The sequence below is a fragment of the Neodiprion virginianus genome, chromosome 4 (genome assembly GCF_021901495.1).
Source record: "Neodiprion virginianus isolate iyNeoVirg1 chromosome 4, iyNeoVirg1.1, whole genome shotgun sequence".
Lineage (NCBI taxonomy): Eukaryota > Metazoa > Arthropoda > Insecta > Hymenoptera > Diprionidae > Neodiprion > Neodiprion virginianus.
In genome coordinates, this window is record NC_060880.1 from 15,667,230 (window position 1) to 15,692,191 (window position 24,962).

Here is a 24,962-nt window from a genome sequence, read left to right on the forward strand (position 1 = left end):
AGTCACAATTCAATCGGTTATATGATACTGCCGATCTAAGAGCTATTAACAAAAATTGTGTCAATAATCAGCATCTTATCAATCCCGTTGAATTGATTATTTCAATGATAAAGTATTAATATGAGATATCACTTCAGTGAGGTATTGAAAATAACACCGTACCCCATATTGAAGATGAAAATTGTTAAATAACATCACACCAACGATTATCAATAATATTATTTATTCTCAATTTTGACAATTCATAAATAATAATCAGAAAATAACTATTTCGATTTCCATTTTGTCCTTCTCTCTTTCTTTGTTGTGTTAAAAATCTCATCCGTACCTAAGTTAGGATGTTCAACAAATAATCTTGGCTACACATATAATCGATGAATTAGCGATTGTAAGAATTTGTTCGATCGATCCAATCAGTATTGATTGTGACGTTCCAGCCCGCAATACAGACGAAAATAAAATTGGACGTTTAAGAATACGTGTGTCGATAAAAATGAAACACGAATTGTTGTATGATTCGTAAGGCTCGACATCAGAAGTACTGACAAAGTACCGAATGCTTGCCGAATAACCCAGTGACACAGCATCACCTAGAAATCTCCTCTTCAAATGACCATAAGTCGCGGGGCTATATTCATAGCCATTAATTCCTGGAATAGTAGTTTTGCTGCATAGGGCAGTCGGATTTGTGAAATTTGAGTCTTGTTCTTGCACCCTTTGCACTCGAACGTGTTGTTCCTAAGATTCGCAATGGCGATTAGGCCGCAGATATTACAGATATGAATTCTGTACGGGTCCGACACTTCGAAGAGACGCTCTCGAAGGAATTGCGCCGCTCCGTGAGATATTTGACAGTCACGTTCCATCTCCCCGAATCGTAGTCCACCATCCCTGTAGGCGTAAATAGTGAATACAATCGTAGATAATTGAGGAATGAATACCTTTGAAGTTCCGAGGCATTTGCTCAGTTAAAAACCTACCTCGCCCTACCCTCCATAGGCTGTCTGACCAAAATTTGTACGGGCCCTCTGGCTCTGCTGTGAATCTTATCGTCCACCATATGCTTCAAACGCTGATAATAAGTCGGACCAAGGAAGACTTGGGCATTTATTTTACGACCCGTGTGTCCGTTGTACATAACTTCATTACCTCTGAGCTGATATCCGTATTCTTGAAGAAGCGTGGAGATTTTTTGTACGTTCACGGCATCGTTGAAGGGCGTTGCATCGCCGATCTCACCTGCAGAAATTAATTGTTTCAATCTGTTGGAACATGGATACGCGATAAATAAACTATCGATAATTTAATTCCTTTACCTTTATTTGCAGATACTTTTCCCTGGATGCACTCGATCAAGTGACCGATTGTCATACGCGACGGAATGGCGTGAGGATTAATGATGATGTCTGGTGTTAACCCCTCGCACGAAAACGGCATGTCCTCCTGCCTGTACTGAATACCACAAGTACCTTTCTGCCCATGACGAGAAGCGAATTTGTCACCGATCTGTGGGATCCGGACGCTGCGCACTCGAATTTTACAGAACTTGTAGCCCTCGCTGTTCAACGTCAGCATGACTTGATCAACAATTCCAGTTTCACTGTTTCGCAAAAAGGTTGACGCGTCTCTTTTCGTAAATCGTTTTGTCGTACTGTCGAGCTGTGATTAAATAATCAAGCAATGAAACAAAGTCAATTCCGGACGGTTGTATCTGACCTTAATAAGGAATTCGCATACAAACCTCGTCGTCTGTTTCGGGGAGTGTAATAGTCTTGCCAATGACGACGTCGTCGCCAGACACTCGAATTCCCGGCGCGATAATACCATCGTCGTCCAATTTGTCGTAAATCGCGTTTCTCATTCCTTGACACGTTTGTCTTGTCGGTTTCTCAAACTGTTCTTCTTGGTCCCCGATTCTCTTGGACTCGGAGTCTTTGTAAGAACGATAGAAAACGGACCTGAAGAATCCTCTTTCCACCGCGCTGGCGTTCAGGATAACACTATCCTCCTGATTATATCCCGTGTAGCAGAGAATAGCTACAATACTGTTTATCCCAGCAGGTAGTTCTCTGAACCGTAAATATTCCATCGATCTTGTTGTTACCAAAGGTTTGTGGGGATAGTATAAAACGTGCGCCAAGGTATCCATTCGGACGTGGAAATTCGTAATATAAACACCCATTGCTTGTTTACCCATAGCGCTCTGAAAAACGGAACAGGACATGAAAAAAATTAGTCAGTATTTGCCGAGACAGCAGAAAACTAAAATTTGTCAAAATGATGTTTTATGACTTATTTTTTGATAACTAAAAGACGTGAGTCATTTTTTTGACAAAACAATACCTTACGGACACATAGATATCACTTCTGAGTCGAAAAATTGGTCATAAGACATCTTAGAATCGTTTTTTGGATGATTTTCAGTTTTGCGCCGGCACTCACTTGATAGGTGTTCCTGGGACTCTGATTGTGATCGGGGAATGGAATGATGGAAGCGCACACCCCGAGAATCATAGCAGGGTGAATTTCACAGTGGGTGTAAGTTGTGCAGTACGCGTACTCCTTCTCTTGTCGGAGATCCTCTGGCGATATTGCGATCATCACGGTCTCCTCTTCTAGCGTATCGATGTACTCAACAACTCCGCTAGCGACCAACACCTGCCACCTACAATGAAGGTGATCACATCGTTGTAATATGAAACGAAAGAGGATGAGAAGTTTCTTCTTGAGAAAAAAAAGACTCACCCGTAGTTGGTATATTCTCTTTCCTTGAGCATGTCAATGTGGCGTTTTTTGAGCAGTAACGTTTGGTTCTCGACGATTAAAAGCGGCCTGCAAATTCGCCCAGCATCTGTGTAAATCCTAATCTCTCGGTCCCTGATGTCTCTGATCATAGATACTTCAGAGACGATAATGTCCATCTGTCTTCTGAGTTTTCTCAACGTGGCCATGAGCTGTTCTGGATCTCTGTGTATTCCAACCCAGCAACCATTGACGAAAATTTTTGTCGCATCAGCAATCGCACTGGGAGCAATTTCCTCAAGATTTTCCATTGACCATTCTTCTAAGAATTCGAGAATCGGCGATGGCTGTGATCCAACGCTGATGTACGCCATCAGAGCCAGATTCTTGACCAAACCTACAGCTGCACCTTCCGGTGTCTCAGCAGGGCACAACATTCCCCATAAAGTATTGTGCAGCTGACGTGGTTTAGCCAGTTTCCCATCTCTGCCAATGGGCGAATTCACTCTCCTCAAATGGGACAAAGTTGAGGCAAAAGTAAGCCTGTTCAACACCTGGGAAACACCGGCTCTTGCTTGGTGAGCCTTTTTCTGATCTCCCCAGTTTCCCGTCGCCAGCGAGTATCTCAAACCATCTGTAATTATCTTAGTCTTGATGGCCAGCTCCAGGTTAAAGTCTTTTCCTCTATCAATAAACTTTTGGGCGTACATTCTCACCTCCTTCATGAGATTCTTGAACAACCCTCTAAACAAAAACGCTAACAGCGGTCCAGCTAGATCCAGTCTTTTGTTTCCGTAGTGATCTCGATCGTCGAGTTCCCTTCTGCCCAACGAGGCTGAGAGCAGCCTGTGTACCATGTATCCCAAGAAATAGGCTTTCTTTGTTTCACAGAAATCACTTATGCCCACGTGGGGCAGCATTTCTTTTTGCAATATCTCCCTTGCGTACTTTATACGCTTCTCCTTTGTCACTCCAGGTCTCGCACCCCTTGTACCAATGAAATTCAGAGCCACGTTCTGTTCTTGTATAACGAACGCTTCATCCAGCGACGGTTTCACCATCTCCATCATTTCTGGATCGTCAAAGTCATATATAATGTGCTCGAGGATGTCACGGTCCGCCACAAACCCCAAAGCTCTGAACACAATCATTATTGGTATTTCTTGTTTTATGTACGGAAGTATAGCTATTATTCTCTGTCCAATAGCCGATTTTTTAATACTCTGTAAAAGATGTCACATGGTTGTTGACACAAGCCGTCCTTACTTCAACGAATGTACTGTGTCATAATAAAAAATAATAAAGAACTCACTGCGCCACTTTTTGCCATCATGTTTACCCACAGAGTTGACGTCGGCCGAGAGCTGTGCTCCAGACAGGATCGAATCTCTGCTTTGTAGGCATACTTTCCATCCTTCATACTAAATACATACACAGTATTTGTGGCCATTTTTTCTTGCGCAATGAGGACCTAAGATCACAGTTCGTTATTGTTTAATCTTCAGGGTCTTGATAGTGATCAACAGTTAGAGAATGAGGAGAATATGTCAGACGCACCTTCTCAGAACCATTTATGATAAAATAACCGCCAGGATCTAAAGGGCATTCGTTTAATTCAGTTAAATCACGATCTGTCAGACCAGAAAGCAGACAGTAAGTCGATCTCAACATGATAGGAATCTTTCCAATGAAAGTCTTCTGATGTTGCGTTTCTAAAATTAAATCAAATTTTTGCTATAGATCATCATTTTGAAGTCACACATAGGTTGGTACATACAATAAATAGGTTGGTCGTAGCTGAGCCTTACCTATTGGGTCCTCTCCATCTTTGACAACAGTTTTGGTAATATCGACGTAAAGGGGTGCAGAATAGGTGAGATTTCTTAGTCTAGCTTCATTGGGCATCATGGGTGACGGGGCTCCATCTTTTTCCCAATGTGTCGGTTTGGAGAGATAGATTTGTTCAAATTTGAGCAGGTGTCTAACAGGATTCTCGATTTCTCCAGATGTGTGCTGAGCCTCAGCCTGCAGGTCGATCTGAGGTGAATCCTCAACTATTCTTTGTACAGACATTTGTATAAACTCGTCAAAACTGTCCAGCTGCTGACGCACCAGTCCCTTTTCGTCAAAGTATGTGTTTATCACTATCCAGCAGGCCTCTTGCCACAGTTCTGTTGAGATTTCCTCCACGTCTTCGTCGTCGTACTGATCTAAAGTGATATTAAAATTTATTAGACTATTGGCACGTCTTGAAGATCGAAGAGTTTCGACAGTAGCAAAATAAATAATACTATATGAATAAGAGAAGCAGTTTTGACGTTATTGGGAAAATTCCTAATTGGAGTAAGACTGTGTAAGAGATGGTTTAGTTAGAGTCGAAAATTACTCAAAGAATACAGCAGACTCTAGAAATAATGAGCAAATAAATATAACAATTTTAAGGTTATGTTCTACAGTCGTATTTCATTCTCTCCCATTATTTTTCTCATGTCTTCTTAAATGATAGTAGTGATAATTCGGTGTTACAAATTCACAATCCGCCTAGAAATAAATCACTCACCATCTTCCACTGCGTACATCTTCTAAGTCTGGTGATTATACACTAAATTGACAACAAATACTCCGTACGCCGCAGGTTAATCGAAATTAACACATTACTTTGTAGTTAACACGACACGGCGAGGCATTCAATTAATCCACCAGCCGCCAAACTGCGCCAAGTGCCGCCAACGCATATTAAAAGATGGCGCCATCTAGGAGGGAAAATTGCAATTATTACACGGTATAAAAAACTGTCATCATTCAACGTGTCTTCGGTCTCTTCGGTGCATACGAAACACCAGTGCCATCTTATTTCAGGTAGATATTTGCGTTGACTGGTTTGCATGGAGTTCGTGCACCTTGTATAGTCTTCGGTGGTACCAACAATCTCGTGTACAAAATTGAAATTCGACTGCTACCGTGTTGCTAAGTAAATTTGTTACAAATAAGAGAGGAAATGGCGTTGAGTCCGCAAACTAAACAGAAAATATCCATTGTCATCGAAGTGACGAAGGTTGTTTTTCATTGGGGATTTATTCCGGGAGTCCTCTTTTTAGGTTAGTATTCTCGTCGAATGGTTTTCAATTTGCTTTTGTGCTGCTAGATACACACACAGTGAAGGAAAGAGAAATTTTTTGACCAACGTAATCGCTACAATTGAAGTTTTCAATTAAATTATTTCTCCAGGGTTTAAGAAAGGCGCAGATCCTGGAATGCCGCCTCTCTCGGTAATGAAGTAAGTTTCTCTCAAAGAACGTACAAATTGAAATTTGAATTATAAGTAGCATATTCCATTAATAATCCTTGCGTCATTTTTTCAGCCTACTCTGGCAGTAGCACCATTAATTCTCAGCTTTACTGAATCATCTGCAAAAATTACTGATGACTATCAATCCACATGTATCACATTGTACCTAAAATGTTAACACAGAAACCAATACAATAGACTGTAAATTCCAATAGAAATAAATGTTTAGTTAACATTCTTTGCAACATTAAATGATACATCGTTAAATAGACCTGCGGAAAAAGTGTTTAAATAGGTTCCACAAATAAACTTACCATGTGCCTCAACGCGGAGAATTCAGCATTCATGCATGCGTGTAATGTCTGGTTATTAGGCACCATTAATTATATACACATACATTTTCAGAAAAAAAGCCACTTAGTTAAATCCGATCATGGAAATCAAAAACAAAGAACACGTTTTTGCGGTTAATTACGGAATTCATTTAATAATACATAATGATAATATTAATTACACAATAAAATGTATATTTTTTCATCGGAAGTGTTATTCATAAATATGTGTAATCAGGTGATCTTTGAATACTGGATCACCATCGTAACATTATCGTTTATTTTAGACAATCGAAAGAGATTCCACCCTTGTTTGTTTCATTCATTCGATTCGATGCCAGTCCTCAAGAAAATTCAGTTTAATTGATTTTGCAAGATCCCTCAAAGTTCAACGTTCCTTGGATTACTCGTGTATCTAATATTTGACACGTTACAACAGAAAATCATTTTAACAATTGAGAAAATGAATGATTGCATTTTACGTTAACTGTAAAAAAATACTAATTTTAACAAAAGACAGAAGCTGTGTAAAGACCAACCTTTACTTCACATTTCGCGTCACCTCTGAATATGGTGGAGGAGGCTCTGTGTATATTCTATCTTCATTAACCACCTCGAAAGCAGGCTATAACATACAAAAGCCTTTAGTATAATTTCTGTAATTCAAGTTTACTTGCAAACTGAATATAATAATAACCTGTTACGTAATTTCATTTCTAGAAGAAAAAAATAAGTGAATTAGTAAAAAAGGTGCTTACCAAGTTGCTTGTAGACTCGGCATCCTTTGCAAAACACCCATCAATACCTACAAGCTGGAATACAGGATGTCTGACACGGCATAAATATCGGCACATGAACAGCATACTGCAGCATATTAACAGCAGAGCCAAGGCAGCGCAGACTAAAATTCTAATTGATAGTGTTAAAAAAAAAATGGGCATACAAATTGAGAAAGTTTCAGTTAGACAAGAGAATAGATTTAGAATTTACTCACGTTAAATTGAGGACCACATCATTATTAGTACAGCACATATTGTCTCCGCAGCAGTACTCCCAGGATTGACACGTATTCCATTCACAGTAGTTCGCAGATGTCTGAAGATGAAAATCAACAATGACAATAAAATTATCCACAGTTTGTGTTAGGTAGGCTGAAAAATTGTAATTATAGAATGAGAGAATAAGTAATGCACTACATAGACTTAAATTAACCTCAAAATTATTGTTGACAATATAAATACAAACTGTAGTCTGTTTTTTACTATAAAACGCTATGTCGGTCGTGAATTAATATTTACCAATTTTATCGACGAAACGAATAGTGTTACGAGAACAATACGTGCGTTTGACAAGAACTCCATTTTCGGTTGTCTGTTTTGCTACTGTCTAACCAGATATTATACTCCGCCTCACACGTCGAAAGAAGAAATAACAATGAAACCCAGAAAAAAAACTTTAAGACCAATTACGTGCTGCAATAAGATAGTGAAAAGTCTAGACAGCCAGGAAAACTAATACAAGGAATCTACAAAGATGACGATATCAAATGTAAACAGGGATGAGATTGTTGCAACTACGACGACGCGTGTGATCGAATCAGAATTGATTAATAAATTATGACAGTTTTCCACAACTCTAGACGCGAGATCACCCACAAGCGAGCTTGTGCAACATCGACGAGCTCACAGGTGGTTGTCAGTTTGACGTGGCTCGACCTATGTATGTACATGCATACATGCGTATATAAGTACATACATATGTACATAATACATATGCCAGCCACCAGCGCGCGATTAAAGCGATTCTTTATTTTTCTTCACACTGCGATCAAGCTTACACTGTGGATCAAGTCCACTGTGTTTTCTCAGGTATTGCAATGACGGTAGGGGGGGTTCGCTTAAGGGGATGCCCCTACATATTTCACAAGCGAAAAAGGGCTAACAGCCCCATTCTATACCCAATTCTGAACAAAAACACTCCAACGCATTTTTATTTGAGGCAGAAATGAATGCATGAAGTAGCATGAATTCACCTAAATTATTATCGAGATTTCGTAGAATCCGTGCCATTTCTTTATTTCTGCATTAAAAGAAAATATACTTGAGTGTGTCCGTTCTGAATTGTCTAATAGAAGAACACCGTTATGCCGTTTCGCGTGAGATACGTGGAGATGGAGACTATACAAGGAGCACAAACGTTATGTATACACATCAGAGATGAAGAAGGAGATCTCCAACGCTCGGTTTTTCGTGATACCAGCTAAGTTGGAGCGTCGACGTGACACCTAGGCGGCCACGCACCGAAGGTGGCCCATTTCCGACCTGACACCAGGCGGCCATGCACCGAAGGTGGCCCACAATCGTGTATATATAGATACACTCGGTTGCTCGAGCAAGTGGTTGCCAATCGCATCCTTGTCCTCGCTCGCACAGATGTTTCCAGGAATGCAAGAATTGGGATTTTTTTTGTTTCAGTTATGAAAGGCAGCGAATAAAAGTATCTCCAGATTTGATAAATCTTGGATTCAATTAGCGGACGCTGAACCAAATTAATTAACTATTCCCAGTCCTAATGCTTTTTTTTTCTAATATATATTATTTTTTTATTGACATGAAAATATGTGACGCCTGGTGTTCTCGAATATTTGTACACGTAGTCTATGGAAAAATATACGAAGCCAGCTCGATAACATTTATGCAAAATGTGCAATGGGCAAGTGGTTGGGGGAAATTTTTTTTTCTCGAACTGAATCTTCCAGAGAAGCATCAGCGAATTCCAAGTAAGCTCCATAAACATACCGAGCAAACGCGCGCTCACGGACGTAGCTGTGGTGTGGCTGAGTGGATACCACATGAGGATGAATTTTTAATCACAGGTTTTTGCGCGAAGTTTTCCTGTATTTAAGTTAATTACTGCTGCCTTTGCTATAATACTGCATTCAAGTCTTGAACAAAACACTAAAAAATAAGTTAACCACTTAATGTAAAACAAAATGTTAGACTGAGCTTAAAATTTAAGCCGGAGTTACATAAACCAAGATAATTACAAGTGCAACATTGTAAATATTGTACATTTATTGTTCATCTAAATAAATATGGTTTCCTCCTCAAAAAAAAAAAAAACATGAGGATGGAGTGATGCGGGACACGGGTTCGATCGCAGTTCACTCTTTTTATTTATTTATTTTTTTTAATTCAATCCCGGCTTTTGTTTTTGTATTTTCGGAGAGAAAAAACAAATGAAAGAAAGAAAATTTCGAGAGCCGGTCGATTTTTTCCTTCTTTCCTTTTGCTTTTTTTTTACTGAACCCACCCCTTTTGTAGTGGGGGTAACCCAGAAGAGAACAAATAATTAAAAATTAAAAAACAATAAAATTCCGAGAGTGAATCGATCTGTTTCCCGTTTTGGCGCCTCTTTTTTAATAAGGAAAAGTTTTGACAGTAATGAAAAATGGAGATTACTAAAAACAAATGTATTGTTTTTTAATAACACCGGCCCAATTAAATTTAATAAACCAGCTCAAAAATCCAGCGAGCTTTCAGCTCCATTTTGTCATATTAATTTAAGATCTTACACTAAGTAACTCCGTTTTTGTGACTTGAAATATTGAACTTATAAAATAAATCCAAGTTAATCAAAGTATCCAAATATGTTAGAATCAGTTATTCCGTTAAATCCTCTTACCAATCTACGCTGCAAGTCATCATATCCAGAGCATTCTCAAGAGGTAAGCCAATTAATTAAATCTTTTATCCAGTAATTACTCCTTCCTCGGTTCGTTCGATTAGAGCGACAGAATGCCCGTTGTCCGGTGTATTTCAATACTTTATCGGTAATTGGTGACCCAAACAACTGATGTGAGTCTAGCTGTAGCTGTGTGAACGATTCCAGTGTCTAGCATCTGGAAATTTCCACCAGGTACCGTTTCGACGTCACACGGCAGTAAAAATTTCCTACGAATCACAATGCAAGGTCATCGATTAGTCGATCTTAGGCATTCTTGCAGCCCTTGCAGCCAATGACACTTCGGTCTTAAAGGAACACTAGTGACCCGGGTGGTGACAAAAAATAAACCTAATGTGTATAATTACTGTGACAAGTTTTATCAATTTGAGTTTGTGCTCCTTGTATGTTTCGTGCAACTATACCTGCCGAAAATGTTTTCCGCTGTTGCAGCGTCAAGCTGCTTGCTGCGGCGGCGTTTTGCTGCCCATGAAAACCTAGCCTTACGTGATAATGGCAGCTTTTCTTTTACTTCAATTTTTTACACAACTCGACACCAAGTGATTTTATTGGTCGCATGTAACAGAATAAGCCAATGCAATCACTTATGGTCGTGTTGTGTCCGAAAATTGACGTAAAAGCAACGTACGACTTGCAATCTCTCCCGTAGACTACATCCGCCTGATGGCTGGCAACCGTAAACTTATAGACATAGTATACGCGGTCTGTGTTCAGATCTGAAGCCGTAATTAGTAAGAGAGAACACAGCACGACCGTATCACTCTGTTGCGCGTTCGAAAGAGTAGGGCTGCAGCCGCGAGGGAAAGAAATAACGCATACTGGGAAATATAATTGTATAAGTCCATGTGCTTCCCCCGGCAAGTCTCCGAATAAAGTGAGAGGTCAGACTCCAACTGTTGCTCTCTGTTTCTAATTACGGCTTCAGCTCGGTGCACAGACCGGGCAGTATATTTCTACACAGTCCATGTCTCTCTTCGTCACTGAGCCTCGATATAATGAGAACGATCGACATGAGCGTTTTAGCTTTACTAGCGGCCAGAAAAAAGGAGATCCTATTCTCACAATATCCACCAGGGTAGCGCTAGTGACGTTAATGTCAGGTTCATGGCTCTAGTTTGTTAATGTTTGCTCCTCCAATCTCCCCGGCATTCCCGTACTTTCCGCTTCTTAAATTTAAAAAACCTGACATTAGCAACTTTCGCGGCTCTAGTGTAGAAAGATCTTACTACAAATTTTCGGCAGTTTCTTGTACATACATTACTATCGTTCTCCTTGGATCTAGACTCCGTGCTATTTCTGTTCCGTAGGGGCGGCCATTTTGAAATTTAACAGAAAGCGTGACGTAGCGGCCTCCTGCTCCTTCTCGTTCTCTCTCTTGATTCGAGCCCCAGGCGCAATCTCGAGATTTGAAAATCAATAAATGGGGTACATTGTTGTGGGCACATGATGCGAGCTAAGGGGAGATGGGAGTCATGTCAAAACACAGCGTAAAATACAATATATCGTTTTTAAATTGATAAATCTAATATATTATAGGGGCGCGGTTATAAATGGTTTGAATTATAAATATGTGGCTCAGCAGTCGAAGAAAGCTAGCAATATTAGCTGCGATATCAGAGTTCTTCATCCACGTAAGACGAGACTACCAAAAATTTTTCATGGCCTTTGTTTCCTGGCACATATTTAATGATCGCATGGTATAATTACATGCACGAACAAATAAAAATAAATAGAAAACAAACAAAACGACTACCACTCTTTCTCTCCCTTTTTTAGGCAGAAGCAAAATACTGTGCCTTTGAAATACATGGCGAGCCAAAATACTATGTGTGAGTTCAGCCGCCTCAAATTTTTTAAATTGGCTTTCGTTTACTCTTGTTACTACTCAAAGGGATACCATGAATAACTATTTTTCTATAAATTTATAGGAAACATTAACTTTGATGAACAATAACGGCGATCTAAAATTATTTCTTATTCCAGATGTCCCAGAACTGAATACTGCTGCAATTTTGGATGCTGTGTATCCCCAGGTTTCCAAATCTATCATCTTTGGTATTATTGGTGGGTCTCTTTTCCTCATTTAAATTAATCTGTCCCGTTATCTTACCATTATCCGATTGAAGCTAAGAAACTAATGTCACTTGGTTTTCTGGCCAGGCTTTTGGTCATAATTATGTTTTTGGTATGCTCTGGAGGTGGATGGTGGTACCGCTACTGGTTGCAAGGTAGATATAGACCATCGACGTCAACGCTTCCACTGAGAACACCAAGTTCAAGGACTCACAACACACCTAGGGGACCCACATGCCGTGCGCAGCAGGCCAGAGTAACTTACAATCCGGCTCGCAATACCGTCCTATTACACCGTATGTGGAAAGGTGAACTACATATTGAAGAAGCTTTGATTTTGCTGTAAATCATCTATTTCAAATCCTGCTAAGGACACAATAAGAATACACGACCAAAGTATCTTGCTTTTTATCTTGCAACCACAAGCAAGTAGCTGTGCTATGTGGAAAACCAAAATTAACTTGCTTTTAATTGCTAGTTTAATTGAAAAAACACAATTTGTTTTTCGAACAGGTCCCCAAAGAAGTGCAACACCTCCAGCTTACAATGGCGCAGCAGCGAGCTCGGCTCAGTTTCAAAATACGAACGTTGTCTTGAACGAGAACAACTGCCCGTACTACGAACTGTATGGCCCTCCACCTAGCTATGAGACAGTGATTGCTCAAACCCGAGGTAAAATAACAAGCCCCACTTCGGCAACGGAGAATCCGAGACCAAACGTGCAAAGCTCTAACATGCAAAACCAGAATGCAGTGCATTGTTTTTCACATAATTATAGCAGCTTGCCTACAAGAGCGCATCTTGATAACAACGTTGTTGAGCGACGCAATAGTTGTGGCTCGAATCTAGAAGAGGGGGATAATGACGTAGAGAGTTTTAGCTACAAGAACTTTGTACAGAAATATGATGCCCAGCAGTCGCTAAGGCGAGGAGGTACAAATTTGCCCTCTGAAAGCTATTCGAATCAGGAAAGTACGACCTGCGGAACCAGGTTGCAAAATATTTCCAATAAAATACTGCCCGTCTATGTAGCGGAAAGCATGCAACAATTGCATGACGGGAAAGTTAAATCTAGTCAGAATAATTGCGTCGCGAACAGTTCCTCGCAAAATAATTATTCCGAAGCAGGCGCGAGCGGTCAGTTTACACAAGTTACTGCAATTAGTCAGGGAATTAGAAATATACGCTCAATTCAAGACTCTGGAGCGGTCGATGAAATAGACATTCCAAAATTGAACAGACTGGCAGCGGAAGTAAACGACACTGAAACGTCCAGCGATGAAAATCGCATGAGACTCGAATCGCAGGTTTCTAGAATCCCTGAAATGCTTATGTACTCGAAGATCGACTCCTCGGGGGAAAAGTGTCATCGAGGTCAAAGCGGTTCCTTGAATCGTAGGTCTGGAGGTTCTTCCCAGTGGGGAGAAACAAGCGAAACTTACAACAATATGTACACGCACAGAATAACTAACCTCGAGGATCATAAACGAACAGAAGGATTGAGTTACATGAAAATTGATATTGACCACGTGAAATCATCAACTAGTTCAAAGAGGAACAAATTTTTCTCCGACTGTGAAGAATGTGAGGCACAAAATGGCGAGAGTACTTCTCATCTAAATCCATCCAACAATGTGATATTACCTTCTCCTAATTCTAATATTCAAATTAATTCTTCGCCTCCAATAAATGTTATCGAAAATTATCAACACTACCCTCCAACGTCGTTGTCGCCACCTGCACAAAGGTCAAACACGAGCACAAATTTTGAAAGTGAAAACAAATTAGGCAGATCAAAGTCGCTCGACTAAGCGTTATATATATATATAATAATAATAATTCATCATTTCATTATTTTTCATTATTTTTATCAAGGATATTAAAACGCAATAATACCAGATATTTTTTATCACCTTCAACTATCGTATTTAATTGTATACATTTTGCTTTCATCGTTACACTGATTTCTATATGCATATAAGTGTTGCGCCAAATAAACTGAAAACATGCGAGGTTTTCGGAGTAAAGAAAATAATAAAACAAAATAAAATATAATAAGGTGGATAAAATAGAATTACTATAATTATACTGAGCTTGGAGACTTTATCGGAGACCCTGTCTCCCCATCCATCGATATGATCTTAAAGATTTGCTGTTTTTTTGAAAATAAAACAAAGCCGCGTTCGAATTTTAAAGATAATAATTAGTCATCGCAGATAGTTGCAATAATAGAAATTTTTTTTTCAGATGATTTTTTTTTAATTCGTCACGTTTTATTGATAGGATTTAATTCAATAGTAACTGTCTATTACGTATTTTATTTATACAAATAAAATGCCGAATAAAAAAAATAACAAACACGAAAAGAATAAATGAGATTGATACCGATCAGCAAATTTCGAGCCAAGAGAAGTAAATGAAGTATTTTTCATATGAGTATGAAATAACACTGGTCCAAGAACGAATAATAGTAATAATGTGCCAATAGAATCGAAAATTGTTAAAAATAATTGACGGACGACATTGTTCAAAAAGAAAATTATAGAAATGAAAGAAAATTTTCTCCTTACTGAACCAATACGAAGAAAGTTATTAATCGGTGAGAGTAATAATAATATACATATATACTACATATGCAACTATTTTTTGTATCAAATTCTTAATTAATATTGTGAAAGACTCTTGAATATATATATATAGACTAAAAACCAAAAGCGTTATATGTAAAATATAATTATTATATTTAAATTATCACAATTATTATGAAATTCAATATGTACATGCGCATATTAATTGAAATATGCTTTGTCTAACAACTAATTTATACATGTATATGATTAAATACGTCCTTTTTATGTATAATGTGCAATGATTCTGTAACAGAGAGAATTAAAATACCACTGTATAATATTGTACCTAATGTAAAGAAAACAGAACAAAATGGAAAAAAAAACAAAACCGTTCTAATGCAATAAAAACTCGAAATATTTATTCACAACTCAACAATCGGTTCAATGTCAACGTTTAATCAAGTTCCCAGCTAATAATAGTGAATGAAATTGATACAATTTTACTTTCTCTGCATTTTATGAAATTCTTTTATTAACTTTCTAAAATAACACATCAATAGAAGATTAGATTGCTCAATTACTGTCTTGAAAGAAAAAAAAAAGTCTCTTAGCTAAAGCATAATCTGTGAAAGACATCCTTGAACTGTATTTCTTTTGGACTAACGATGTAGCAGAATTCTGCAGGCAAAGAAGCGAAACAAAATGATACAGAAAGAAAACTGGATCATCGAGTAGAACGAGAAATTTCATGACAATTCAACTTGGTATTTTTTTGTCTTTCCTTCTTTTGTTTATTAATATGATAAAAAAAATTCCCCCCTTAATTACGATCATACATGTATGTATACATGCGTAAAAAAGGGAGTGTACATTATTTCCAGTTTTTCAGACTATGTAGGCTACATTGGATGTTGGAGCAGCACCAGTAGCAGCTTACTTGGTACTTGATTAGAAGTTTCAGTGATTACTATTTTTTTTAAATTGTTTTTATAATACAAGAAATTTCAATATTATTAGCAAATGAGAAATAAATAAATAAATAAATAAATAAGTGAACGATCAAACAACAGTGGTGACATTGTTCAAAGGTAGTGTAAGTTTAATTTCTCCTTGTTGGATGATAGAGGAAGATGGCTGCACAGCTAGAGTGTGAAGCTAAGGCCGAAGTGAAAATCAATATCGGCATTAGTAGAGGGGGAAACATCCCTTTGAATACTGTCAAAGCAAACCTGTTAGATGCAGTCAATTTTATCCGAGATTTGAAAGCAAAATGCCTTAGTTCTAAACAAAACAAAAAAGCTATGCAAAGTTCCTTAGTACCTAAAAATCGAGTAAGAATATAGTTAAATATTAATTTACATGCTTGTAGCGTATGTTTATATATGACATATATATATACATATTATATGCATATATGTGGTGCTGCGATATTGATAACATAATATAGATTTTTCTTGGGAAAACTACAACATGTCAGTAAAGGTGAGTAAAAATTCACGCAACAGGAAAAAAAAAACTCAGCCGTGAACAGTGTTAAATAACAGCGTAATGTAAATACAGTATCTACAATTTTGTGAACGATTTCAAATTGGGAATGTGGACAAGATACTTTATTTCTCTCTCTCTCTCTCTCTCTCTCTCTCTCTTTCATTTTTATTGACATCCACTCAACAATAGTTACATACTAACGGTTTATTTGTCGAATAATATGTAACGATTTTCGCAGTGACATAACATTACGAAAAAGGAAAGTAAATCACGTTTGGTTTTTCAATAAGAGAGGAATCAACATTTCCTCTGTTGTTTACACGTACTTTGAATTACACATTGAACAATGAATACGTAATGCCAAGTGTATTATTCAAGTGGTACGTTATTTATTGTTGGAATCTTGATGAAGAGTAGTTGACGTTCAATTTGATGGAAAAAAAAAAAAATCAAAATATAGCACAAGTGTGCGAGTAAGATCTGTTGTTTTTTAACGAAATTTTTTACCTTTGCCAAGTCTTTGAGAGTATAAATGTTTGAAATACATGTATAGAAGAATGATAATAATGGCAATTATACGAACAACATTATTCCGTAGATGAATGTACTGTAATTACCACATATGTGTTAAATTGGTAAACGGTTTTGGGATAGAGAAAAGAATTTTTTGAAACAACATATTATTTCGATTGTATGAATTTATGCAATACAGACACAGAACACGACGTGTTATTTGGTCTCAGAGACTGAAAGTGCCACAAGAGCTAAGTGCTTGCATCCTGTCACCAGATACAAACTAGACCTATTGTTTTCTTCACGTGTAGTCAGTCAGCTAGTCAGTTGGTACAATTTAAAGTCCTGGTATTCAAATGAAGCAGTGGTAAAGCGAAATCAAATTCTTTTGGCATACTTAGATAGCATAATATCGGGTAAGAATTTTCGAGGGCTGGTCAACGTCAAAACTGGCTATTTTTAACTGTGTATAAAAATAGAATCTACAATTGCAGCTTCTAAAGGCCAGCCACATCATACATACTATCAGTTTTCATTTGAACAGTTATAGAAATAGTAAAAAATAATACCTTTACGTTAATCGTTATACATATTCGCACAGACAATAGTTTTGTAAGGAATTTCTTATGGGTATCTTTTGTACGTGGTATCATTTCTGATGCTTGAATAATAAGTTTGATTGATTTTTAGAGTTTTGTAATCGACGATATAAACAGATGTAAAGATTGTTGACTTTAGTATAAATTTTGATAAAAAGTGAGTCGATCAAAAAGTGTGAAATATTATTTAACAGCAGTTTCACCATTTGTTTAGAAGAATCGAAATTCCAACATATATGACGCGTTGTGGCATAATCTGTGTTTTGCGATCTTAATATTATTATTACGAAACATCTGATAGTAATGTTTATTATTCCGTTGGCCATTAATTTTACCCATGACGTGTTTAGATGACCTTACCCTACTGTGTACATCACAGTAGCCTTCCCTATATCTTTCTTATCTTTCTCTGCTCAGATAGCAAATTCAGAAAGGGTCTGGGTATATAATCGCGTTCATAATTTTAACGGCCTATGATTTTATATCTATATACATATACATATATATTTATGTATAATATATTTTCTGGATTAATCATGAATTTCGTGAAGCAGATACCGTGTCTCCGATGAATCGCGAGTTACCAACACCTATCTGCAGATTATTGTTACATACATATGAGTTTTACAAGCAACACTTGAGACGTGTCTGACTCGCTCAGAAAGAACAGAGCACAGCATTCAGTGTGCATTCAGCACTTGAACTGGAATGATAAAGTGTGTTACCTTTAGAGCGATAGAGATTGGCTTTGTTTACAGTAAAAAGTGATAGAGACAAGGAATAAAAATAAATAAATTACAGTGTACTGAAATCATCGGTAACTAGAAACTGGTGTAGATTTGAAACGAGAATTATAAACACATGTTAGAGTGAATATTTGATATTAAATCTCTATTCGATTCCCAAAAGAAAAAGAGATGCAATGCGGGGTACTTTTTTTTTCTTCCGTTTTTTCATTCTGGTTTTTTTCAATTTCATCAATAAATAGATGACGTTGAATTTGAGTGAAATTGTTTATCGATTTCTAGATTATTGTTCGATGTTTTATCAAACGCTTAAACAGTGGATTGTTATTGTTTCGTGTAGGACAAAAACTATTCACATGGGTATTTATTGCAGAATTTCATTTTTGAACGCCTAACTGTATCACCGGTCATTTATTTTTTAGATGACTAGATATAAGCAAGCTGAATTTGAAGATGAAGACAGCAGTAGTATCGGTTCCGTCGCTCTCAACAGCGAAGGTATCAGCACGTCGGCTACCCACATAAGATATCATACAGTAAGTTGGAAAGAAAAGAACTGATTAAACGTCTCGAGAAAATGATTGAGATCCTACATTAATCAAATCTTTCACCTTTACTATAAACTTGTAGTCATTCAAATAATGAAACTGTACCACTGTTACACAGTCAGGTGTTATACAGGGCACAACGCTATGGAGGGCTCGCAGTACGATGGAGAAATGCCTTGTTATTACATGCGCAGCTTTGTTGTTCACGGTAATAGTAATGTCAATTGTAATAAGCAGTAAAAGCGGCTGGGATAACGCCCAGATTTTGCACGTCACATCGCACAGCGACGGTAAGTAACTTTGAAACCTATAGAGAAACGATTGTAACAAAGAATTAAGCCGACGCTGTACTTACGTTGTAATATTTTACAGACGGTTCGCATTGCCTGACCGAGCACTGTGTAGTCGTGGCTTCGTCGATAATAAACAGCATGGACAAGGCGGTAAATCCGTGCGATGATTTTTACGAATACGCGTGCGGAGGTTGGATAAAACAGAATCCAATTCCAAACGGCAAGGGTACATGGGGTACGTTCGACAAATTAGAACAGAAGAATCAGCTGGTGGTGAAGAATGTTCTAGGTAACTGAGTCACATGGTTAAAAATTTGTCTACTCATTTGCTGCCGAAAGTATTGTCTTCTTCTTTTCCTACATCGAGCAGAAAAACCGTTGTCAGCGATCAAGTCCAAGGCTGAGATAAAGGCTAAGCTATACTATATGTCCTGCATGGACACTAACGAGACCATCGAGGCTTTGGGCGCCAAACCCATGCTCACTTTGCTCGAAGCTATCGGCGGGTGGAGCATATCTGGAAAGTTTAACGTATCCACTTGGTCGCTTCAAAACAGTATGCACATACTTCAGAACAAGTATAATATGGGCGGATTATTTTCGTGGTCGGTAAATGAGGACGACAAAAACAGTAGTAGACACATAATACAGGTGAGGCACAATTTTGAACATCGATGAATACAAGTGGTTGTGTTTGTGAAGTCTCACCATTGTTCTTCATCGTTTTCCCCCAGATCGATCAGGGAGGACTGACTCTACCAACGACGGACAATTACCTGAACAAAACAGAGAATGCCAAGGTGCTGGCTGAGTATTTGGAGTACATGACCAAGGTGATGATTCGTTTGTTTGTCCTAGAAATAAAGCGAGGAGATCGATTCTTTTGCGGAAACAAGATTTTGAACTTGTTTTTATTTTTTCAAGATCGGAATGTTGCTTGGTGGGGAAGAAAATTCGACCAGGAAACAGATGCAGGATATAATTGATTTTGAAACAAAATTGGCAGAGATCACAATACCTCAAGCAGAGAGACGAGACGAGGAAAAATTGTATAATTTAATGCCGTTGAGCGAATTGCAACATCAGGCTCCATTTGTAAGTGGCGAATCCTTAATAAGAAATATTTGAGAAATCGCATAACTCAGGCAAGTATAGAAATAATATCGATATGCTTTCGATAGGATCGACTTTTGTTAGTACGCTAATGACTGCGAAATATTATTACAATTCTCAATATTATCCAGTATCATGTTCCAAACATTACATCTCGCTTTACTCATCACGCTTTAGATGCAGTGGGTGGAGTATTTCAACTATGCCATGCGACTAGTTAGCAAGAAGCTGAACAACAAAGTAATGATAGTAAATTTTGCCCCGGAGTATTTTACCAATTTGACCAAAATCATCGACGGGTACAACAAGAATGAGGAGGGAAAAGTGTAAGTATACTCGAGACCCGAAGTTTCTATCGAACGACTAGAGAATCTGAAAAACTGAGTCTTTGTACCTTTATACAGAAAAAAAAATGAGTACTTGATTTTTTTCTACAGCATATTGAATAATTACTTGATTTGGCAAACTGTACGATCATTAACAGCGTACTTGTCAAAGCCATTCCGAGACGCTTATAAGGGATTAAAAAAAGCCCTGATTGGATCCGAAGGAGGAGACGAACCATGGCGCTATTGTGTCAGCGACACTAATAATGTAATGGGTTTTGCCATTGGAGCAATGTTCGTTCGCGAGGTATTTCACGGACAGAGTAAGCTTAGAGTAAGTAGTTTCAACAAATGAAAATGTTCTTTAATTTTGCGAGGGATTCTGAAGGTAAACAACTTTTTTAAACATAGGCTGAGGGAATGATAGATGAGATTCGTCGCGCTTTTACGGAGAACTTGAAGAACCACGAGTGGATGGACGCGGAGACTAGAAAATCTGCAGAAGAAAAAGCAAACGCAATTACAGACATGATTGGATTTCCCGACTTCATTTTGAACCCTAATGAATTGGACGATCGATACAAAGACTTGTCAATAAAAGTCAACGAGTACTTTACCAACAATATCAGGGTTAATCAGTACAACTTGAAGAGGAATTTGGAGAAACTAGATCAACCTGTGAACAAGACCAGCTGGATCATGACGCCGCCGACCGTCAATGCATACTACACTCCAACTAAAAATCAAATCGTATTTCCAGCCGGGATTCTGCAGAGTCCTTTCTACGATATTAAAAATCCGAAGAGTCTAAACTTTGGGGGAATCGGTGTTGTCATGGGACATGAACTTACGCACGCGTTTGACGATCAAGGTAAGAAGCTATTGAGAAAATTTTATAGAGAATATTCTGGATATCCGCGACACGTCACAAATCGAGAAACCGAGATAATCAATAGTTTTGTATCATTTTTTTAGGAAGAGAATACGACTTGCACGGTAACCTTCACAAATGGTGGAACAACGCAACTATCGAAAGATTTAAAAACAGAACAGAATGCCTTGTCGACCAGTACAATAAATTCGAAATAAAAGGAAGACACATTGACGGGAGGCAAACGCTTGGTAATTCCATGTAAAAATTATACCTCTTCTGTCGAGTCGCTCGGTAGTGAAATTCTTGCAAGATTATAAATCTTTGATCTCTGTTCAGGCGAGAACATAGCGGATAATGGCGGTTTGACTGCAGCGTACCATGCTTATCTAAAAACTCCAAAAGACTACAAGGATCACTTGCCTTTACCAGGCCTTAATCTGACTCATCGGCAATTATTTTTTGTCAGTTTTGCTCAGGTTCGTGTGAAATCAGTTTGAATATTCCTGTGAAACAACTTATAAAAATCTACGATACTAACTTTTTTGTGTGATACATGTGCAAGTAAATCGTACATTTTTGCAATACTTAAAAATACCCGCCAGAAAGATGCGGGCATGGATTTCACTCTTAAAAAGACTAATATTTTTCAAATACCTGAAATTATGTTACATCGTGTCTTCTAGTCCTTGCTTCCCGTTAATCCTGAACCACTTTGGGCAGGTTTGGTGTTCGGCGGTAACATCCGAGGCTGTAGGTCTCCAGATAGAGAAGGACTCACACTGCACATCGAAGTACAGGGTCGTTGGACCTTTGTCAAACTCGCCAGAGTTTGCGAAGGAGTTCAATTGTCCTAAAGGTTCAAAAATGAATCCCATTGATAAATGCGAGATATGGTAAAGAGAAGAAAATTGGACATAAAGTACAGCAGTCAAGTTACAGTCTAACGCAGGTAACGAAGTCACAGGTTCGTTATAAAGAGTTGACCGATTGTTTCCTAATCTTATTCGTACGGAAGCTACTTGAGAGTTTTCGATATGGTAAAGAGAAAAACCGCGACGATAAACACAGGTAACATTGCGATTGTTGTATGAATATTGCTTATTCCAATGGTCCATTAACAGCATAACTTCTTTGAATCATTTTATATGCTGACAATGAGGTATAAATTCACCTAATTTGTCGATGTGTTGTTGCTAGTTGGAATCATGTCAAATATTGGGGAAGCGGGGGACATGCATTTTATGTATTTACGATGTCCACGTTGACCAAGCAGCCTATATGAGTTTTAATGTCTCGTTACTTTTAACTATAAACACAACAACTAATCGTTCATTTTTTATTGTTATCTGTTAAATTCAAGTAACAGACGATTGTATGTTGACCTAAAAGTAAAATGGAAAAGTGAGAAGAGATAACCAAAGCGCTTTTTGTTAAAATACATGATCAAATTACGAATAATTATACCTCCATATTAGATAATATTTAATTTAATATAAGAAAAGAACAAAATGAGTCAAGTGACAAAGAGAAGAAAATAAAAACATCTTTCAATAGCTGTTAGAGAGTATGCTTTAATTTTCAGCTTTAGCAGGCACGCTAGAGCTGCAGAAATATATGTACATTACATGAGTAGATAGCCGAGATTTTTGTAAAATTGAAGAGAAAAAAAAGAAAACCAAAATCGAATCAAACATACCAAAGATTAATGAGAAGTTTTTGTTTGTTTTCCTTTGTTGTTTTAACGGTATTAGATTATTATTAAGTGACGTCCATATCTATAATATATTACTCGGTGATGCTGATCAAGAGTGAATATATGATTGAAAATAATAAAATAAAAGTGACGAAAAGAATTCAAAAAAATTTTCGCTTTTTTGTATGATAAATAAATCAGGCAGTTTTAATAGTTATAAACACACAAGTATAAGAAGCTGTGAAAAGTCTTGAGAAATTATTTTGGGAAAAGGTGTTTTACCTGTAATTCATATTTCGAGATAACATGTGCCGAAAGAAATGATAAGATATGAAAGAGTCACAAGAGTATTTTTCCTTCTTCGCTAGTTCACTCAGGAATTTAATTTCTGAGGTAAAGACATTGTGCCATACAGCAAAGTTTTGACAAAACTAGAATTTAAATTATTATGAGGTACGAAAATTTGTAAAGTTATATATATATAATCAGATCGAAACATTGTATAACTTGTAGCATGACATTGAAAGGAATTCTTCTATCTTTGTTTGACTTGACATTCTTAAATCTAGGACAAGGTTAAGATGTAACAGAGAACAGGCATTTTTAAAATTCTGCATCATACATCTTACTTGATCATTTGAGAAGAATTAATACTTTTGTATAACGTTAGCTGAGAATGTATAACTAATTTGAACAGTCGCGAGGGGGAAAGAAGGTAACGATATAAACGTTGAGTTTACGAGTCTTATCCACAAGCTGATATACATATATGCATACCTAAATATACACATATAAAATATGGTAAAAGAAACGTTTCTTGAATAAACTAGCAAGCATTGTACCTAGTACCCATGAATATCGAAGAAATCGAATATTTCCAAACCAGGTGGAATTACCTATATATATATATATACGGGTATATGTATATATATATACGTATATATTTACCCGTTGATAACATGTCTTATGATGAAAACATATCGGTGAAATTTCATTTAAAAAAACTTAGCTAACTGACCGTAAATCCCACATTTATGTATAAATATAAGTTATATTTGGACTCCTCGACTTTTCTTTATTGCTTCTCGGCAGCTAACTCCAATTAAACTATGTGTATTAATTTTGTGCAAACTTGAGTTTGGGCATTCGTGGTTTACTTAATGCTTAATTCGCAATTACTGTTTAGTTTGTGACGATCATTGCAGTTAACCATGTATTTCGACCGAAGTATTTATATCCTTGTTACATATACCATACGCACATCGCTGTTATTCAGAACTATCATATTCACGTAACACATACGTTTGGAAAATAATTATCGATTTGGAGACCAAACATCGCCTCAAAATAGTATATCAAACAAAAGAACAAAACCAGGCGCAGTGAAAAAAGAGAAAAAAATACCAATATGTATGTGTGGTTTTAAAATCTGATACAATTTATACATCATTATTATTGTTGTATGTACTTATTGTATTTTAAATTGCAAGAAAAAAAATATATATTTACTTACGTTTAATGCAATCATAATTCAAGGGACAAAAAGGATAATGAAAAACAACTTTTGAAGTCGTGTATAATTACACGGCACAACATGCGTGCATTCGTGAAATATCAGTGGCCTGACATGAAAGGAAATAATCTACTGGCAAATAAAATTTACTATCCGACCGTGTATTAGATATTTGGTTATAGTAATCAAAGTCAAATAATAAACTTGAGATTCGGTTTTATCGTCTCCGAAACCTCAGATTCAATTGATTCAAATCTAGAAAATTGATTGTGAAGCTTTGATGTGGTGCTAGTCGATTTAATGTGACAATTCAAGATCGGAAAAATAATAATGCGAAACAAATTATTACACACATGCGTACATACATGTATAAATAATTACCCGTATTATTTACACTCAAAAAAATTTAGTCAGTTACATCAAATGCTTCTGCGGCAATCTTAACCAATAACGCAAACAATTTCCCAACCTGCCAACATGTTAACAACTTTTCGCGTCTTTTGATA

At 37.3% G+C, this 24,962-nt stretch overlaps 4 protein-coding genes across 13 annotated transcripts; 2 read left to right on the forward strand and 2 right to left on the reverse strand.

The window, feature by feature from the left end:
- Positions 1-206: 206 nt before the first annotated feature.
- Positions 207-5,461, reverse strand: LOC124303494 (DNA-directed RNA polymerase II subunit RPB2). 2 transcript variants are annotated; one of them, XR_006907925.1, is made up of 11 exons: positions 5,303-5,461; positions 4,551-4,952; positions 4,300-4,454; positions 4,055-4,213; positions 2,746-3,965; positions 2,443-2,665; positions 1,742-2,203; positions 1,317-1,659; positions 981-1,239; positions 554-891; positions 207-438 (listed from the first exon to the last, which is right to left on the reverse strand). XR_006907925.1 is itself a non-coding variant. In XM_046760756.1 (10 exons), the coding sequence occupies exons 1-10, from the start codon at positions 5,319-5,321 to the stop codon at positions 606-608; spliced, it is 3,528 nt and encodes a 1,175-aa protein (XP_046616712.1). In that variant the 5' UTR covers positions 5,322-5,461; the 3' UTR covers positions 207-605. The 2 variants fall into 2 exon arrangements, 1 of the variants encoding a protein (XP_046616712.1); XM_046760756.1 differs by having other exon boundaries at positions 207-891.
- A 1,223-nt stretch (positions 5,462-6,684) lies between these two features.
- LOC124303511 (uncharacterized) lies at positions 6,685-24,962 on the reverse strand. 2 transcript variants are annotated; one of them, XR_006907927.1, is made up of 6 exons: positions 24,838-24,962; positions 21,905-22,100; positions 7,358-7,458; positions 7,122-7,272; positions 6,903-6,988; positions 6,685-6,778 (listed from the first exon to the last, which is right to left on the reverse strand). XR_006907927.1 is itself a non-coding variant. In XM_046760790.1 (5 exons), exons 1-4 carry the CDS (start codon positions 7,722-7,724, stop codon positions 6,905-6,907), a joined length of 399 nt encoding a protein of 132 aa, XP_046616746.1. In that variant the 5' UTR covers positions 7,725-8,084; the 3' UTR covers positions 6,685-6,778; positions 6,903-6,904. The 2 variants fall into 2 exon arrangements, 1 of the variants encoding a protein (XP_046616746.1); XM_046760790.1 differs by lacking the exons at positions 21,905-22,100; positions 24,838-24,962 and adding an exon at positions 7,662-8,084.
- On the forward strand, positions 11,222-14,714 carry LOC124303502 (uncharacterized). Of its 2 annotated transcripts, none has more exons than XM_046760776.1 (5): positions 11,222-11,738; positions 11,884-11,936; positions 12,091-12,171; positions 12,268-12,488; positions 12,694-14,714. In XM_046760776.1, the coding sequence occupies exons 1-5, from the start codon at positions 11,676-11,678 to the stop codon at positions 13,989-13,991; spliced, it is 1,716 nt and encodes a 571-aa protein (XP_046616732.1). In that variant the 5' UTR covers positions 11,222-11,675; the 3' UTR covers positions 13,992-14,714. The 2 variants fall into 2 exon arrangements, with proteins under 2 accessions (XP_046616732.1, XP_046616734.1); XM_046760778.1 differs by having other exon boundaries at positions 12,268-12,476.
- LOC124303496 (endothelin-converting enzyme homolog) lies at positions 15,904-24,462 on the forward strand. Of its 7 annotated transcripts, none has more exons than XM_046760764.1 (13): positions 15,904-16,232; positions 18,519-18,632; positions 18,778-18,934; positions 19,017-19,226; positions 19,308-19,588; positions 19,672-19,770; positions 19,862-20,032; positions 20,228-20,376; positions 20,488-20,710; positions 20,788-21,247; positions 21,352-21,498; positions 21,587-21,726; positions 21,971-24,462. In XM_046760764.1, exons 1-13 carry the CDS (start codon positions 16,221-16,223, stop codon positions 22,145-22,147), a joined length of 2,340 nt encoding a protein of 779 aa, XP_046616720.1. In that variant the 5' UTR covers positions 15,904-16,220; the 3' UTR covers positions 22,148-24,462. The 7 variants fall into 7 exon arrangements, with proteins under 7 accessions (XP_046616720.1, XP_046616714.1, XP_046616718.1 ...); XM_046760758.1 differs by having other exon boundaries at positions 15,906-16,232; positions 18,763-18,934; XM_046760762.1 differs by lacking the exon at positions 15,904-16,232 and adding an exon at positions 16,464-16,618 and having other exon boundaries at positions 18,763-18,934.

What these genes read in the sequence shown, in the direction of transcription:
- LOC124303494 (XM_046760756.1), bottom strand. An exon ending in TCATAAATGGTTCTGAGAAG is followed by an intron (nt 4,214 to 4,299) that starts GTGCGTCTGACA and finishes CTGTGATCTTAG; the next exon opens with GTCCTCATTGCGCAAGAAAA. An exon ending in AGAGAATATACCAACTACGG is followed by an intron (nt 2,666 to 2,745) that starts GTGAGTCTTTTT and finishes CCTTCATTGTAG; the next exon opens with GTGGCAGGTGTTGGTCGCTA.
- LOC124303502 (XM_046760776.1), top strand. Translation starts at nt 11,676, where the DNA reads ATGTGGCTCAGCAGTCGAAGAAAGCTAGCAATATTAGCTGCGATATCA. An exon ending in GGCGAGCCAAAATACTATGT is followed by an intron (nt 11,937 to 12,090) that starts GTGAGTTCAGCC and finishes TTCTTATTCCAG; the next exon opens with ATGTCCCAGAACTGAATACT. An exon ending in ATTACACCGTATGTGGAAAG is followed by an intron (nt 12,489 to 12,693) that starts GTGAACTACATA and finishes TTTTTCGAACAG; the next exon opens with GTCCCCAAAGAAGTGCAACA.
- LOC124303496 (XM_046760758.1), top strand. An exon ending in GGTGGTGAAGAATGTTCTAG is followed by an intron (nt 19,227 to 19,307) that starts GTAACTGAGTCA and finishes TACATCGAGCAG; the next exon opens with AAAAACCGTTGTCAGCGATC. An exon ending in ATTTGGAGTACATGACCAAG is followed by an intron (nt 19,771 to 19,861) that starts GTGATGATTCGT and finishes TATTTTTTCAAG; the next exon opens with ATCGGAATGTTGCTTGGTGG.
- LOC124303511 (XM_046760790.1), bottom strand. Translation starts at nt 7,724, where the DNA reads ATGGAGTTCTTGTCAAACGCACGTATTGTTCTCGTAACACTATTCGTT. An exon ending in TCGTTTCGTCGATAAAATTG is followed by an intron (nt 7,459 to 7,661) that starts GTAAATATTAAT and finishes TTTCATCTTCAG; the next exon opens with ACATCTGCGAACTACTGTGA. An exon ending in CCGAGTCTACAAGCAACTTG is followed by an intron (nt 6,989 to 7,121) that starts GTAAGCACCTTT and finishes TGTATGTTATAG; the next exon opens with CCTGCTTTCGAGGTGGTTAA.